Consider the following 17,617-nt stretch of genomic DNA (forward strand, 5'->3'; position numbering starts at 1 on the left):
GCGGCACCTGGTTTGGGGGCCCCTGGCAGTGTCTCTTTATATACCAGCCTCCCCCAACCTGGTGCCCTAAAGATGTGGGGATTATAATTCGCATCATCCCTAACCACTAGCCACGCTGACCAGGCTGATGGGGGTTGTAGTCCCAAACATCTGAAGGCCACCTGGTTGGGAAAGACTGGTGTACACACACACACTGCACATTTGGCGACCTTCACAGCTGCCAAGGAAAATAAAAAACAAGACTCTTCAAATGTACTCAAAAAGGAGATATTACAAACACGCAAAATCTCATGAATTCTAAGTTAATCTCACAATCAGAGGATGTGACTCATGAGGGCTTGAGCAGTTGGGGCTGGCAGTTGTCTCTTGGCTTTTCCTTTTGGGGTCAGTGCCACAAGTCCATCCCTTGTCATCCTTTACCATCACAGCCATTTCCAAAAGGAGCCATCTGGGCTCCAGCCCCATGACTCAGAAGAATGCAGGATATGAGTCGCGTGTTTTCAAAACAGGTTTAAAACCAAAACATACACACACCCCATTCTTGGAAATTTGTGGAAGTATCTTTTCTCCCTGAATATCTTTTATTGGTGCTTATTATACACAAAACAAAACCTTTAAGGGGCCAATGAAGAAGACTGACGTTTGATCCCTATCATCTTGGACTGACATTTTGACAGATGGTTCCCAGCTACAACAGTGATGGAGAATCTGTGACTTTCCAGATGTTGTTGGGCTACAACTCCCATGATCCCCCTTTTTATATATAATTTTTATTAAATTTTCTGTTTTACATTTTAGAATATTCATTTAAACAACCTTAAAATATCAATGACTTCCCTTCTTCTCTTTCCATGGTTCATTTTGCATATCATAAATCCCTGCATATTTTACATAATTAAACCAGTCAGTATTCCATTATTACATCCATCAAAACTTGTTTACACTGTTGAATTTATCTTAATGCTGCCAACGTTTTCAAGTGTACACAATCCCCCCCCCCATATATTCAATAAATATTTTCCAAACTTCTTTAAACGTATGTTCTTCTTGTCCTCTTATTTTATATGTTAGGTCCACAAGCTGCGTATATTCCATCAGTTTAAGTTGCCATTCTGGGAACTCCCTCGTTTTCCATTTTTGGGCTAACAAAACACTGGCCACAGTAGTGGCATACCTAAATACAGTAATGATTCCTGATCTCTTACCATTCTGGCAGTGGCTGATGGAGTCCAGCAATATCTGGAAGGCCACAAGTTCCCCAATCGTCAGGTACAGCATCCCAAACCATTCCTAACCTACTGACAGCCTAACCCTGTTGTTCCACTTTTAACTAGTTGGGTAAACTGTGGCTGTGCAATTCAAAGTAGACAGGTGAACATTACAATTCAGCACACCCAAACACCTAGAGTCCCCAAGCTTCTCTGTGGGACTAGCAGGATCAGTGTGGGTGACCAAAGAACAGGAGAGCGACTGTTTCGGAGACCTCTTGGGTACATCATTTGCATGACATATCCTTCCTGTTCTGGTTTGGCGATAGGAGGAGAAACCAGCTGTAGGGGAAGCGGTCTGGACAGGTGCTAAAGCAAGGCCACCAGGGCAGCCTGGTGTCAGTTTGCTCAAACCTCTGCAGCAGCCACGATAGGTCCAAAAAGGCCCAAGGAATGGTCTGAAAGGAGTTAGGTACCTGCAGAGCAATGCAAGTACCATCACATGATGTGGTAGTAGGCAGCAACAAGAGCACCAAAAGCAGCTGCTTCAGTGCTGAAGTGGACTGCAAATCGGATGGTACCATTTAACCAACACAGTGAAGGAGGCATTCAAAGGTAACTAACAACAATATGAACCTATCAAGTAGTTTCGTCAAATCACTGAAATGTTGCTGCATCGAGCCACTGCAGAAGCAAGATCCCTAACTCCCTACTTGGAGTCAACTGACTATGCAAGAGTCTCCTTTCCAAAGCCTACAAGTGAGAGGGGAGGAGGGAGAACAGCGGCTCTGGGGAGCCAGGTGCACAACAGGCAGGGGCAACTGTTTCCAGCATTTGCTGGATCCTCCCTTCCCTTTGCATTTATCACTGGAACAGATGGCGAAAGGGCTTGGGTTAAGCTGAGGTGTCCACTGAAATAACCTCTGCAGCCCGGCTGCCAATTCAGGACCAGGCATCTGCTGCTCAAAAGCAGCTGGACACTTAAAAAGATCCTTCTTGGTATCTACTTGTGAAAGGAGGGGGGGAGGGAGGAAGAATAAGCTCTTTTGTGAATGAGTCTACTGTTTTGGATTTCATACACATACAAACAGCTGTCAAGTCACCAACTGTGGGGTCATTTGCTTACTATCTTCCCAACCCTCTCCCAGTTTCAACCACATGGGACCCAATGGCACCAAGACTTTGCTCTCCACCAGCATGGAGAATGCGATGGCCAGGTTCCTGTGACACAGCATAAACAACTGGGGCCAAGGTGCGAGGGGTGTGGGGAGAACCCATCCCCACCCCTCGATTCCCATTAATATAAGCTTTCCCCATCTTCATTCTGCACAACTGAATGGGGCATATCCCTTTCCGCTCTTTACAGCCATGCAAACTCCAGCTGCCAGGACAAATGGTCACAACAAACAAATGTCACCAGCTGTTCAGCTAATTCAAAAAGCTTTTGCACACAATAGCTGAGATTTGGATGTATGCAAGATTCTGGTATTCTTCATCCTTTCCCCCACAAGTCCAACATCCTAGGCCTCTTTTTCGAATTAAGTTTTCAAGACTGACACAGGGCCAAATGTATGGTCTCTAGTCTCAATGTTTGCAGAGACAAGCATTTACAAGGGAGGATTGAGTGCTCAAACACTCCTGCATCTACGGAGTCTTCTCTTTTTAAGGCCCCCTCCATCCCCAGGAAGAGCTAAAAACTGACTTTTGGGGGGGGCACTTCAGAGGAGAGTCAGTGGGCAGCTGCAGAGGAGTAAGTGCTCCACTTCTGAGTCTGCCTGCAAATGTTCCCTTTTGTTAGGTGTTGGAAGGCCAGGCCAGGCTTAGAACCCAGCTTTCCTCTTCCAACAGTTTGGTTTGTTTGCTCTTAAAACTTCCGGGGATTATATTTTAGTTCCAATGCCCAAACTGAACAGATGAGAAAACATCCCCCGCAAAAAGATAGTAAGCATGAAACCATGGGGGGGGGGGAATCCAGAATGAGAATGATTGGTATAACTTTATTAGAACTACAGCTCACCACTTTGCTATTGTTAGTAGGTCCTAATAAAAGGTATCTCAATAAAACGAGTGTGGGGAGTATGCCACTGACACTTCCTGTGACTGGCTCATTCTTCCATTGAAAAAGATTTGTTCTTTTTGTGTGTGTCCAGGCAGAACTCCAGATGCAGCCTTAAGAGTCATCTTCAGTTGGGCAGTATAGAAAAGAGTACATGTGGGTGGAAAGGAACTCAAATTTGCTGCCCAGCCTTGAGAATACCTACCCTTCCCTTTGAAGTGGCCTTATTTTTGCTCCCCTTTGGTCTACCGCGTGGTCTCTTGGGTGTTGGTGCCTCAGTGGGTTCTTGCTATAGAAAGAAATAACAGTATAATCAGCAGCCGGCCAATAAAGAGCAGATATGCCTGCACATCGTCCCAGGCAGATTAAGTTCCGTCTGATTCCTTCCCAGAAGCTTCAGTGACCGATGTAGGAAATCCCACAAAACTACAGCAAATATAAACAAGTGTGACATCTACTGGAAAATCACTACAGAGTAATTTCTGGCATTAGTTCATATCTTTAACAGCTGGAAATGATGCAAAGCTTCACGTTAAAGTGTTAACGCCATACCTACATATCAGTCTTGGTTGAGGCAAAGAATGTGCCCCATAGTGCTTGAAGCACAGTGCTGGGAGATCCCCCACTGATGCTTGCCTGCACACCTTCAGTAGTGTAGGACACACAGATTTTCCTCTCTGTACACTGACCAAGATGGTGCTTTGCAATGCAGTGGGCACAGCCTTCAATTGCAGAGCTGTTTGCTCTGGGGCCTGTATTTCTTCAGAGTTCTCACAATGCATGGTGAAAGGCAAAGATCCACTCAGACTGCATGATGAATTGGTCACAAGACACATGCACAAGCTTCGTAACTCTTATGACACAGAAGGCATTGCCCCTTAAAAAAAACCAACAACTTGGTAGAACTTTTTTGAATGGGAAGTAGTAGAGGGTAGAAAGAGACAAGCTGCTTTTCTATACAAGCCATGAGATCTTAAGACAAAAACCTTTTCTGTAAACTCAGGAGTGTACATTTATTACTTTAGACACCCACCCCAATGCACAAAAGCACAGCATGGACACCTGGAGATTCATTTGTATACTGCGAATTATATCAATTCTGTCAAGTTAAGCTTCACACAGCTACTGTTTTTAATTTCCCCGTCACATTCCATTTATAGCTGCGGCTAATAGCCAATCAGTAATACACCAGCAGCCCTGTCCTCTCCTTCCCAAGAGTAACAGTCTCATTCAGAGAGCTCAGGCAGATGCAGGGTGGATAAAAATCAATGGTTTTGTTTTTTTTTAATGGTTTTTTTATTTAAATCCAAAAAAAAATTATTTACATTGGATTTTTAAAATAAAATGCTTTTGGAGGAAAAAATCTTTAAGTTACATTATAGTCCAAAGGCTATTCAACAGGAACTAAGGATTTGTTTTAAGTTTTTCCTATGTGCTAAAACTCAGGCTAAGTTTTTTTTTTTAATTGTTTAACCACATCAGTTAACAAACATGGATACATATGTTATAATGTTATTATTTTAGTTAAATAAATTGTTATTAAGGAAATGATTATTTTTTTCCTTCCAATAAAATACAGCAGAAAAGTTGTCAAAAAATAAACATGCAACTTATTAAACCCCACAATAATTTCATAATTATCTGTCTATGTATTTCTAATAATATAACCAAATCAGTATTTTTTATATAACTGTAAAAACTATTCTGGAAATTTATTATTCCAAAAATGAAACCTTCATCTGATTGTAAATATTAAGATTATACAAGCAAGGATGAGTCTTTCTGTAAAAAAATTGATTTAAATCAAGTCTTACTGACTAGTGATTTAAATTGTGATTTAAATCAATTGTGATTTAAATTGTGATTTAAATCAATCTGATCTAAATCAAATCCACCCTGGGCAGATGGGAGGAGGAAGATGGCACTGCTGCCTCTGACCAGCTAATAGAAATGCCAGATGTAGCAGCTAGGTTTTGGTTTTACTTCTTCCACATATGACCCACAGTAACAGAGGTCAGGACCCGATATTAGGATGGAAGAAACCACAAAAAAAATTCTATCTCACTTCTATCAGAAAATAAATATATTAGAATATGGAGAAAACAGCAGATGCACAGAAGGATCCAGAAGACATCAACTCAGTGTTAAAGAGTATTGCCACTCAAAGTCAAAATTATGTTTAAGCTCCTGTGGCAGGTAATCAGTTTGATAGGAAGATACTGGCAATTCTTTCAACCCAGCCTTATTTTAACTCCAGCTACATACAAAAGTTACTCATGGGGCCAGTGCAAGGATGAGGGACCTGTGGCCCTCCAGATGTTGGACTAAAGCTCTCATCACCCCTGACCAATGGCACATTGGAACACATTCTTTCAATACGTTGTGAGCTGCCTTGGGAGGATTAACTATGAAAAGTGGTCAGCTAAAATCAAAGTGAAAAAATGAAATGCTGGAAAATGCTGTTGGGAGTTGGCACCATCTGGAGTGGCACAATCCCTCACCCCAGCCCTAATGGAACCCAATTCTAGAAGCATCTATACATTTAGACACCCTTTCAAACATACTGCAGTGAAAAGGTTAGGGCCATAACTGAGTGACAACTTGCTCACTTCCAATGACTGAAAAGTTACCTGACATACATATCACAACAGGCTTGGAGGAGGCAGGAAGGATCACAGTCATACAGGTGGCACATTTCTTAGAACGTAAGAAAACTAGTCCTTTTCACCACTAGAAAGCAGGCATAAAAAGGTACTGCGGGGCAGGTTTTATATGCCACTGCAGGCAGCACTGACACCAATCAACAATACCCATCAAGAAACCACAGAAAAGGAAGTCAAGAGGGACAGAGGACAGTGAGCTCAAAGCACAGAATGATGACCTTAAATGATGAAGGCTTGTGGCAGAAAGATTCCTTCAGTTAGAACCTGGTCTTTTTAAGACTCACAGAACAGGGGATCATGCAACTCAACAACTTGAGGAGCTCCAGAGCTGAAGCCATGTCTACAGGGAAACTCAATTTTCTGCTGGGATGCAGAAGGCACACAAGGGTAGCAATATCAATTGCAGATAGGCCAACTATCATTTTGTGGCTCAGAAGTCTTTGACTACATGGTCAGGGAGGACAACATTATGATGATTGCAGAGCACCAAAGGATCCCCAGAGCGTACGATTCTTTCAGGCAGTCATGTCCAAGGTGGAGGGGGGTGGGAGAGAAGTCACTACCGTATTTTTCGCCCCATAGGACGCACCTGGTTTTTTTGGGAGAAATAAAGGGGGAAAAAATTATTCCCCCCCCCAGGCGCTTGTGGGGCCGGCAGTGGGGAGAAGCGCACTTCTCCCCGCCACCAGCCTTCAGACCAGGTCCGGGGACAGTGGGATAGCGCGCTGCGGCTCCCCGCTGTCCCCCGAGCTTGTGGGGCTAGCGCTGGGGCTCTCCTGAAGCCTGGAGAGCGAGAGGGGTTGGTGCACACCAACCCCTCTCGCTCTCCAGGCTTCAGCGAAAGCCTGCATTCGCCCCATAGGACGCACACACATTTCCCCTTCATTTTTGGAGGGGAAAAAGTGCGTCCTATAGGGCGAAAAATACGGTACTTTGATTATTGCCAACATCAGGCAAATCTGCCCTTCTCCCCAGAGGACAATAAAAAGCTGGTGTCCTATTGATCTCCTGCCTCATACTGTATCAACAACTTTCCTTTCCATGGTAGTAGTGCTCCTCCACATTACCCTTTTACCATGTTTTAGCTTTTCTAGCCGTAGTCAATGAGAAGTGATAAAGCACAGCTTGCAAAATGTGAAGGGAAGCTTTCCACGAACCTGAGGCTTCTTCCTGGGCCGCCCTCGTCCTCTCTTCTCAGTTACATCCTTGTCCTGTTTGGCAGCCAGGGGCTGACTCGATTTTGCACTGGATTCACTCATCTTCATTCTTTTAAAAGGCAGAAATAAAAATAAAAGTTAAGTTACAGTAGGTGAAAACTCCCACGATGCAGACAGTTGTACTCTCGGGGCCAATCCAGTCTCCAAATATTGGCCTGGCAACTGAAAGTAGATTTTGTCACACGAACTGGCCACCTCAGGATCATCAAACTGTTATTTATATTAAAATTGGCATTATCTAATAGCAAGGGCCCCACTGTTGAAGCCTATGCACTCTGACACAGCTGAGACCTTGTATAGAAAAATCCAAGGAGATTAAGTGTAGACTTTACAATGTGAACACAGTTCCCCCCGCCCTTTATGAGTAAAACAGCAAGTAGTATTTTTATTACAATGATCAAAAAACTGATAGACCACCAGTATCAGATAAAGTTGGTGAAGGAAGGCAGCTCAGTAAGCAGAGTGCATGCCTTGCATGCAAAAGGTTTCAGGTTAAATCCCTTCCCTTTCTAGGTAGGGCTGGGGGGAAAACTCCTGTCTGAAACTCTGGAGAGCCACTGCCAGGCAGTGCAAATCATACTGAGCTCGATAAACCAATGGTCTAATTTAGTAAAAGGCAGCTTCCCATGCTCCAGAATCTGGATATGTGGGTCAAATGTTTTATAGAAAGAAATGGGAGCTCTAGAACAGGCCTGCATGACTCCAGACCCATGGGCAGATATGGATCTTAGAGAATTCTAGTTGTCTGCAACTCGCTTACACGTCTCTGTGACACCTTCTGTGGCTCTCATATGCCCATTAACAGCAGGGAGTGAGGAAATGCTTAAATCACTTTTCCTTCCCTTTAATTCAAAGGCATATGGTAGCACTGTCCTGTTTTTCCAACCAGTAGCAGCTAGGTTCCCATGATCGAGAGCCTCATCTTAAAATGTGGTGCATGAAGTAGTCAAACATGTCTGCAAACACACCATACCACTAGATACAAGATCCAGGACTGGTTACAACTCCCTTGACTGTAAACCTGGGTTTGCTACCAGTGGAAACATCTGGACTGGAGGATTGAATTACTTATGGGAAGCTGTAAAGTTCAGTAGAAGACAGAGCAGAAAAGCACTTGAAGTCTAAAGGAAGAAAGCAGGGGTAGATAGGGATATAGAGAGACCTGTGGTAGTGTAAAAAAATAAGAAAAAGTGATAGGATAGGTAGAAAAGAGGAAGTTAAATAGATCTGGGAATAGAAAGGAGAGAATACGCTATAAGGAGCAGAGAAAAAGGCTAAGAGTGGGCTAAAAAGAAAATATGGGGTTACAAGATGACAAAATTCCTTGTTCATTTCACGCAGAAGGGATCCACAGAGTCGTTTAAGTTATGTGCATTCATCCTTCCATCTTGGCCCACAAATATAATTATTATTACTAATAGCTCATGGTATCTTGAGAAAGCAACCACTGACACTCCAGCCATCAAAATGATAATCTCAAGTTTCATGGTCACAACATTACCTTCACAGCTTCCCTCAGCAGTCTGTGCCTCCTTCCTTACCACCATTGTTTTACACTGGAACAATGGGCTCCCATGAGTAATACCAGTAAATATTGTGGAAGCAGGCAATTACGATGGGGACTCACAACGCTCTTTGGAACAATGACCCTTCTCTGTATTCAGCTTCTTAGTTTCTTTACAAAGCAGTGATGGGGAACCTGTGTGCCTCCAGATGTTGATGGACTGCAACCCCCATAATAACCTTAACAATTGGCCAGACTGGCTGGAGCCTCAACAATATCTGGAGGCCCCCATGTTCCCAACCTCTGATGTAATGCAAGACTCACCTCTACATAACGCACCCTAATGCAGCAAAACCCCTTGTTTCAAAGGAAGCACTCAGGTTTGGAATTGCTTGTCACAGTAAGGAAGTGCTCTAAACTGGAGGTCAGTTCTGCACCCATGCTTGTGCCTTTTAGATTAAGATTAGGAACACTTTTTACTGATGATCTCGGGGAACAACTGGTACTAATGATGGAGGGAGATGAGAAGGAATTGATGAGTGTCCCCTTTTCAAGCCTACTGTTAGTTGGCCCTAATAAAATTAAAGGAAGAGTCAGGCACAAGGCAGGGCTGCTATTTTGAACTAGCCTAGGCATATTTTTCTCTTGAAGGCCAGAACCCATGCATACACTGTGCCCACTATCACCATGGCAACACCACCTTGCTTCTGGGTGGGGCAGGAGTCATACAGAGTTTATTGTGCCCCTGGAAGGAATGAGAAGAGGAAATTATCATGAGATTACTTTTTTGTGTGCTGTAGAGCTAACAGCTTGGGGTAGGGAAGAGAAGATATTTATTGGGGAAAAGATTTAAACCCTAGTCCCCCAAGTGCTCCACTCATCGCCTCCGATTTATGATAACAATGAATGTGTCAGGATACAGATCTAGTCATAGGCTTTTGTGTCATTTGGCCCTTAAGCACTCTTCCCCCATCAACTACCTCCCCCTCACCTCAAGAGCAGTCAGGATCAAACAGGGAACACAAATAGGGCCACAGAAATATTGACTACCTGCCTAGCAGTTGCCATGGTGACCCCTTGGCCCAGGAGTCACTACACAGCAACTCCCACACAACAAATACCACTGCGCCAATCTGAAATGCTACTGGAGGAAGCACCACCCTGCTTCCAGTTCTAGAAGACAGGCATCCCCAACTTCACATTTAGTACTTGGCTGGCTGGACAATCTCATTAGCCAGAGGTGGTTTCTGGGCAACTGAAGTGCAGTACCTGAACAGAAAAAAAGAGTAAACATGGAATTCTTCTATGGACCAGAATAGATAGAACAGCATTATATTCTCTATTCTAATAGCATAGAGAAATTCCCAGCATTTGTACACATTTTGAGCACAGATGTGCTTATCTAGATGCAGGCATACAGATTCTAAGAAGAAAGGAGAAAAACATTGAGGGGGCAGCAGTTCAGAATGGCATCCTCCATCATCTTGCTAGAAAAGCCTTATTGCAATACTCTGCTATAGCAGACGAAACCCAAACCAGATGAGAGGGCTGTGATGACCAAGGAGAGTTAGGGCTCTTGGTATGCAGTGGTAAAAGATTTATAGGGGGCGAGAGATTTATAGCAACTGCAGGAAAGGGCTGGGCCAGACCCGAGATCCAGCCACAAAGGAACACATAAACTCGGCTGTGCCAAACAAAGGCTGTGTTGTGTATCACCTCCTTTTATTGCTACAGCAAACATGTAAAGAACTCAAGTCATATAATAAAAAATGCCTTACACTAGAGAAATGGAACCCGTGGCCCTGCAGATGTTGTTGGACTACAACTGCTGCCAGTCCTGACCACTGGCCATACTGGTTGGGGTTGATGGGAGTTGTTATCTAGAGGGCCACAGGTTCCCTGTCCCTGCCTTACAGAAATCAGAGTTTATGTCTTCAGCTGATGCTTAGTCTACGGCAAGGGCAACATGAGATGGGTTCTCCTCATGTGAAGGTTTGAAGAATGTGACTATTAAATCTATGAACTTTTAAGCAGGATTCACAAACCCAGGTAAAGCTGTACAGTGGTACCTCGGTTTAAGAACAGTCCGGTTTAAGAACGATTTGGTTTACAAACTCTGCAAAACTGGAAAGAGTGTCTTGGTTTGAGAACTTTATCTCGGTCTAAAATGGAATCTGAACAGTGGAAGGGCACCGGCTGCGGGAGGCCTCATTAGGGAAAGTGCACCTCGGTTTAAGAACAGTTTTGGTTTAAGAACAGACTTCCGGAACGGATTAAGTTCATAAACCGAGGTACCACTGTATTGCCATTCATTCATTCATTCATTCATTCATTCATTCATTCATTCATTCAAAGTTGTATTGAACTTTCCAAACTCCATCTGTAGCTGTCTATGGAAGACCAATTTTTACATTTTGACTATTATTCCCAAGTGTATAGCAAGCAGATAAAAAGGCTCCAACTATGTTAAGGCTAAGGTTATGTTAATGAAACCGTCCTCACAGCTTGTAAACTAAAACGTTGACAGAGGTCCATTTTCTGACCAGCGTTACATTTATTTTTAAACTGCAGGAAAATCCTAATCTGCCCATTATAAGGGCTTTTACAAGGCTGCTAAGTGTTATTTCAGGACTTGGAATTGGCAACTTGCAGGATGTAGATATTTCTAGGAATAATGTTTAAAAATAAAAATCTACCCTTGACAGACACACAAACATTGAACACATAGTCTTTTTACAAATATGTAAATTGACTCATGTTCAGTTATGGAAGTGACTCATGAGTTTAAAAACATCCTCAAGATTGTTGTGTGGGTTTTTTGTTTTTTTTAACAAAAAGCAACAGACTCATATAAACACTCTTTTAAAACTTTAAATATTTAAAAGGCACTTTATGACTGCAATTCTATGAAACCTTATTATAGAGTAAGTCCTACTGAAATTAGTGGGACACTTTTGAGTAAGCTAGTTCAGGGTTGCACTTAAAGTATTTGCTTTCAGAAACTCAAATATGTCAAAAACATTGCACTGTTATGGGTTTCAGTGCAGATAAATAGATCTGCTCATCAGAGACTAAACCACTGCCATCAGAGCACATTCTGGAAGCATCAATACATCTTTGAGGAAGATTGCACACCTTCCTTGCAGGGTGAGCAGCCGTAAGTGCAGAATGTTGCTGGTCCTATAAAATAGGTTTCTCCACAGTGGGAAACTCTTGTAGAAGACTGGGCAAATATGGTCTCTTTTTGCTGCAACACTCAGCCCTGATCCTCTATCCACTGCCCACAAAGATTCCCTTTCTAGTACAGAAGAGACTCTCACAAAACTGAAGTATGCAGCTACAGTGTCTTGACACTCTACATGTATTTTGAATAGAAGTGCAGATTGGAGAGTGGAGTGGGGGGAATCAGGACAACTGCAGTGTACCTTGGTTCTCAAACTTAATCTGTTCTGGAAGTCCGTTCCAAAACCAAAGCGTTCCAAAACCAAAGCATGCTTTCCCATAGAAAATAATGCAAAATGGATGTATCCGTTCCAGACTTTTAAAAACAACCCCCAAAACAGCAATTTAACGTGAATTTTACTATCTAACGAGACCACTGATCCATAAAATGAAAGCAAAGCAATAAACAATGTACTGCAGTCACACAATCAATCAATCAGTAGCTGAACTGGGTTCCACACAGTCACAAAAACAAAACAAAAAAGCTGCAAAAACAAATACGCAAAATAGATAGCAAAAACAGACAGACTTCAGCGTAACACTCAAAACGGAAGTGTGGCACTCAAATCGGAAGCATAACACTCAAAATGGAGCATATTCGACTTCCATAAGAAACTTCGCAAACCGGGACACTTACTTCCGGGTTTGCAGTGTTTGGGTTCCAAGTTGTTTGAGTACCAAGGCATTTGAGAACCAAGGTACCACTGTAACAAGATATATGGGGCATACAAGCTGGACATAGAAATACAGTGATGAAGTTTATCCAAGAAAATAAACTCTGCTCTTTTGTGAACCTCTCCTGTAAGGAGTATGTGGGCTGAAGATTTTGTCAGTTCTTAATGAGAACATAACTATATTTATTACAGCTATCATAATTGGCTTTTAATATTTTATAAATCCAAATAACATATTTGTCAACAGAAAACTAAATGTAATTGGGAGAGCGTTCTAGTGTCACGCTACCACCACAGAAAAGGCCTTGTCTCTTGCGATCACAGTATCAAATTTCCTGAAATGATCAAACTACATGCACAAGTAATAAGAACTCCAGACCCTCCAAGTCTCCCTATTTTCCAGGGGCTGATTTAGAGAAGCCAAATAGTATAATTATCATTATGAAATGGGATGTCCCTATTTTCGTTGGAGAAATGTTGGAGGGTATGCAACTCTGATGGTAATTTCATTTGCAGAGAATCCATTTGTTTGTGTATATGTCTGTCTAGTGCCCATGTGATTCAGGTAGAACTACAACTTCACTGCCCAGCAATATTGTCAGTTAATCAGTTAAAATAAGCTGGTACAAATAACTGCAAGTGAGAAGTGTTACCCAGATTTCTAGCATAACAAGCTCAAATCAGAGTTATTGAGTTGAACTGCAAAAGCTAGTGATATTCCAATTTGTTTCTCTAGTAGAGAAAGAAATGACTCATTTAAAATCAGGAAACAAAGTTCTAGAGGCAACCGGATGATCTATCAGAAAAAGGACAGTAAGCTCTCTAGTTTCTACCCACTTGGTGTCTCAACAACCACAATTGTCCATGGGGTATAGACTAACAACTGGATTAGTAAGACTGGGGTGGCTCAATTGGTATAGCATGGGACATTTAATCTCAGGGTTGTGGTCCTGAGACCCATGTTGGGCAAAAGATTCCTTCATTGCAGGGGGTTGGACTAGATGCCCCTTGTGGTCCCTTCTGATTCTACGATTATATGACTTGGTACAATGTTGTTGTTTTTTTATTTCCGCACTACAATACCAATATGCCAATTCTTTACTAACGGCACCCCACAAAGAAAGTTGCCTTAGGGACCACAAGCAAACCACATACCTCTCTGACCTGTTTTCAACATGGACTACGGTCAACATGCCTCCCACCAAATTTAGGATTGCATTTCATTTATAAAACTGCCCCTTTAAAAAAAGACAAAGAAGGTGCTAGTGCCAGGTCACATCATCCTCTTATCCACAAATCTCTGCATCCCTGGAGGCCAGAGAGAGCCACCTCCGCTCCAAAGGAAGTTAAAATGCCAGCAGCAGCCACAACCTGCCACCCTAAGGAACAACAATCCTCTGTTGTTCTTCCAACACACAAACCTGCCGATTCCACTCCCAGGTTCCCACGCCCCCTGGATGTGGTAATAGTTCACTTGCGCCATTAACTACTTTGCTTCTCTCTGCTTAACAGCCAAAATAAGTTTTGAAAGGCAAATGGTTACTTAAACCCAGAACTCTTCATGCCCAAGATGGCTGGCCCGATTCCAAACAGCGTGGCGTCCCGGGGACATCTCCTAAGGGATGGATCCGTTTCTTACAACACACACACACACAACACAACAAAAACCGAGAACTTGAAGAGCCTGTTTGATTGAGGAGGGCAGGCGGTTTTCCAAGGGGGTTCTTTGAAGCCCCGGATGATGGGCTTTCAAAAGCAAAGCAACTTACTCTGCTTTAAAACTAGCACAATAAAAGGAAGTGATAAGGGGTGGTGAGGAGGAGTTGGAAGCCATACAGAAAGGGTAACAACCCGAGACTTTAGGCGCCCTGCAGAGATCATAAATCCAGCCCCAGGAAGCCTAGATTCCATAGGTGGTCCCCCTCGTCAAAAAGGAAGCACCGGGTAAAGAATTCCTTTAAACTGTGCAGGAGGCATTCTAGGGCAGGAAAGGGAGAGGGAGGCTGAGCTTCAACAGTTACGGCTCCTCCACCCCCGTTACTGATATCAAACATGTATTAAAACAAAGTGAAAGGATAGTTGAGAGGGGAGCACCCACAAAATCTCCTAGAGTTAGATGCAATGCTGAACTTTCCTCTCTCTCCACTGCCCCCTCCCCACGGTTTAGCCTCACTTGAACTATGAGTTAGCCAAGCAGCAGTATTAAGCCGGCCGGTCACACCGCTTTAATACTGGGCGCATTTTTAAAATTCTACTTTCCCCAGTATTTCCTAAGTGAGCAATCCACCGACTAAGATAGGTAGATACAGCAAGAGCATGCAATTAAAAAAGAGAAAGAGAGAGACGGGTGCCACCTTGCACCGAACTGAAGTCACACACATTTCATGGGCAGGAGAAGCGTGGAAACCCAACAATAGCAAACCAGTTGCTCAGGAATGCAAGCCAGGAAACTATATAGGCTATACAGTACAACGCCTTTTTTGTATAAAAGAGAGAGAGAAGCAACTCCACCAAGCAGAAAGCGTAATCAAACCTACCAGCCGTTTTTTGACACTTGCAATATTACCGCTCTGATTATCATCCCGGTTCTCTTTAAATGGAAAGGAATAGCCTGGGATCTGCCCCTTTAAACAAGAGCGGAAGGGGGTGTTTCTAGTTAGCTCAATGCACTACCTGCTATTTGCACACACACACAATTTCCAGATCTGCATGTCTATTGGAAGAAATATATTGCAAGAAAAGAAAGAAAAATTATTAAGTGGAGGAAAGTAGTGTCGCGCGATTTGAAAACGAAACAGCCCCGCGTGCGAGAAAGAGGAGGGGGGTAGGGCAACCTGAAACACCAGCCGCCACAGCAGAGCGGAGCCTTGCAGAAGCGAGCAAGTTGGGAGAGACAACCCGGAGCCGAGCGCAACCTTCCAGGCAAAGCATTTCCAACCTTCACCTCCTCTCTTTCCGCACAGAGCCGGGGTGGGGGAGGCGGGAGAAATCCCGTCCATCACACCGAGACCCGCGTCAAGCCACCCACCCCCGAAAGAAAAGAGAACCAAGTGCCCTGGGATTTCGTATTAAAGGCAGGAGTGCTTCGCAGAATCGCACCCCGCCATCTCAAAAAGACAAGGCCACTTTGCCTCTCCCAACCCAGCAAGCTTTGCCAAGAATCCCCCCACTACTTACATATCCCTCCTCCACTCGCACTGCACGATGAGAATAAAAGGCAGGAGGGTGCATTATTCCGCATGCCTTACTTGCTTCCTATTGCAAATTCCGAGCACACACATTTTTCATTTTTTTTTGGTAAATTAAAAATGACTTTGCAAAACGCAGTTATAAATTTTGCAAATGCTAATAAAATAAACGCAAACTTTTTCCCCCCTTTAGAAATCAGAAACTTACAATTGCTCTTATTCGCGAATCTGTGTGTGTTTTTCCTTGTGTGTTGTGATGAAATTAAAATAAACCCCCCTTCTGGCTGCTGATGGTTGCAAATGCAGATCTGAAGCAGAAGGCAGAGAGACTCGCACGGGGGGGGGGGGAGATAAAGAGAGAGAGCGCGAGAGCAGACAGGCCCCCTCTTATTTATATAAATAAAAAAAATTGTTCTAAGAGGAAGGAAGCTGGGTTAAAATCATTTGCAGAATTTTAAAAAAAATGAAAAAAGGAAGGGGAGGGGGAAAAATACCCCTCCAAGTCTCACTGGAGAGAATCCAGAAGCTAAAAATAGCAAAATCACACTCCAAATTAAATAAGGGCAGGCTGGCTAAGGGGAGCTTAGCCCTTCCAATGGAAGAGGAGAGAGAGAGAAGAGAGGAGAGAGAGAGAGGAGAGAGAGAGGGTAAAGGGGAGGGGGCGGAGCCACTCGGAGACTGCATCATCACCTGTGGGTGGAGGAAATGTAAAGAAAGCAGCAAGGGTGATTTAAAAGGACTGCTCCAGTTAGAAGCAAGTGCTGGAAAGAAAGGTGGCTGCAGGAACAGCAAACTGTCAAGAACAAAAGGGGGGGGGGAGAGAAACAATGGCAGAATCACGACAGCCTCACCCGATGAGCTGAGCAAGAAATACGCAGGCATTCGCTTCCAAAACTTTTTAAACAGGAGAAAGCTCCCAGCGTTAGGGCTTCTATTTATTTATTTAAAGAAGCAACAACAGCCACTCTCATGCGAATTGAGAAAGAGGGGATCCTAGTGTGGCTGAGGTAGGCTACTAATTCCCAGTGGAGGATGATTTGATGATGTGGGATGGGTATGATTTGGTTTTCTCCAAAGCTTAGGCCTCATCTGCACCAGGCATTTAAAGCAGTATCATGCCACTTTAAACAGTCAGCATGGCTTTCCTCAAAGAATCCTGGGAAATGTAGTTTCTTAAGGGTGCTGAGCAGCATTAGGAGACTTGTTCCCCTCGCAGAGCTGCAATTCTCAGAGTGGTTTAACAATCAATCCTTCTTCTCAGGGAACTGTAAATTTGCAGTTTTGGCCCAGGGCTGTTGAAGGTTGAAAGTGTGCTGTACATTTAATTATTAAGGTTACACTGGGGTGAAGGGGCATATGAACTTGAGTTCCTTATTCAGGTTCTGATATGGCTTTGTTGTGAATGAGGAATTTGGAAGTGGGAACCAGTAGCCAACTTCATCCTGTGTGGGCCTAACAAACATGGGACTTAAAAGTGCTTAGTTTTGGCTGGACTAAGTCCTTTATACGTAAATTTAAATAGACTTTTACTGGCTGGTTGATAATTATTCCTAAATTATATCTGGGCACAAATATGACATCTAGAGCCAAAATTGTTTACTTGCACATAAATGCCATTGAATTCAATTGGAGTGGCACATAAAGGTTAGTGTGAATGGGCTGTCTGTCTTCCAAGCTTTATAAATAAGTGAGCATACATAGAATCGGGCCCTTTACCTATGTTCTTGAAAGCAAGTCCCACTTAACGGAATGAGACTTATTTCCTAGTAAGGGAACACATGCAGTAGTCAGTCTTATTGAAATCAATCGGATTGCTTCTGAATAAGCATAATTAGGACTAGGTGATCATATTTACATCACAAGCCTATGCCTGTGTACTTTAAGT

The 17,617-nt window shown here is 43.2% G+C and overlaps 1 protein-coding gene across 7 annotated transcripts in view; it reads right to left on the minus strand.

The window, feature by feature from the left end:
* The window catches only part of HMGA1 (high mobility group AT-hook 1), a 24,346-nt gene extending 7,939 nt beyond the window's left edge, over positions 1–16,407 (minus strand). The window contains exons 1-4 of one of the 7 annotated variants that reach the window (XM_083509336.1): positions 15,941–16,358; positions 15,082–15,168; positions 7,085–7,193; positions 3,470–3,553 (exon numbers count right to left, since the gene is read on the minus strand). In XM_083509336.1, coding sequence (XP_083365462.1) covers positions 3,470–3,553; positions 7,085–7,192 — 192 coding nt within the window. In that variant the 5' untranslated portion in view covers position 7,193; positions 15,082–15,168; positions 15,941–16,358. Of the gene's footprint in view, positions 1–3,469; positions 3,554–7,084; positions 7,194–8,117; positions 9,941–15,081; positions 15,169–15,378; positions 15,532–15,940 lie in introns of those variants that run through there. The other 6 variants (XM_083509341.1, XM_083509339.1, XM_083509342.1 and 3 more) reach the window with 6 other exon arrangements.
* Between the last annotated feature and the right edge of the window lie 1,210 nt (positions 16,408–17,617).

Source organism: Podarcis liolepis, assembly GCF_965112155.1.
Source record: "Podarcis liolepis genome assembly, chromosome: 6".
Classification (NCBI taxonomy): Eukaryota; Metazoa; Chordata; class Lepidosauria; order Squamata; family Lacertidae; genus Podarcis; species Podarcis liolepis.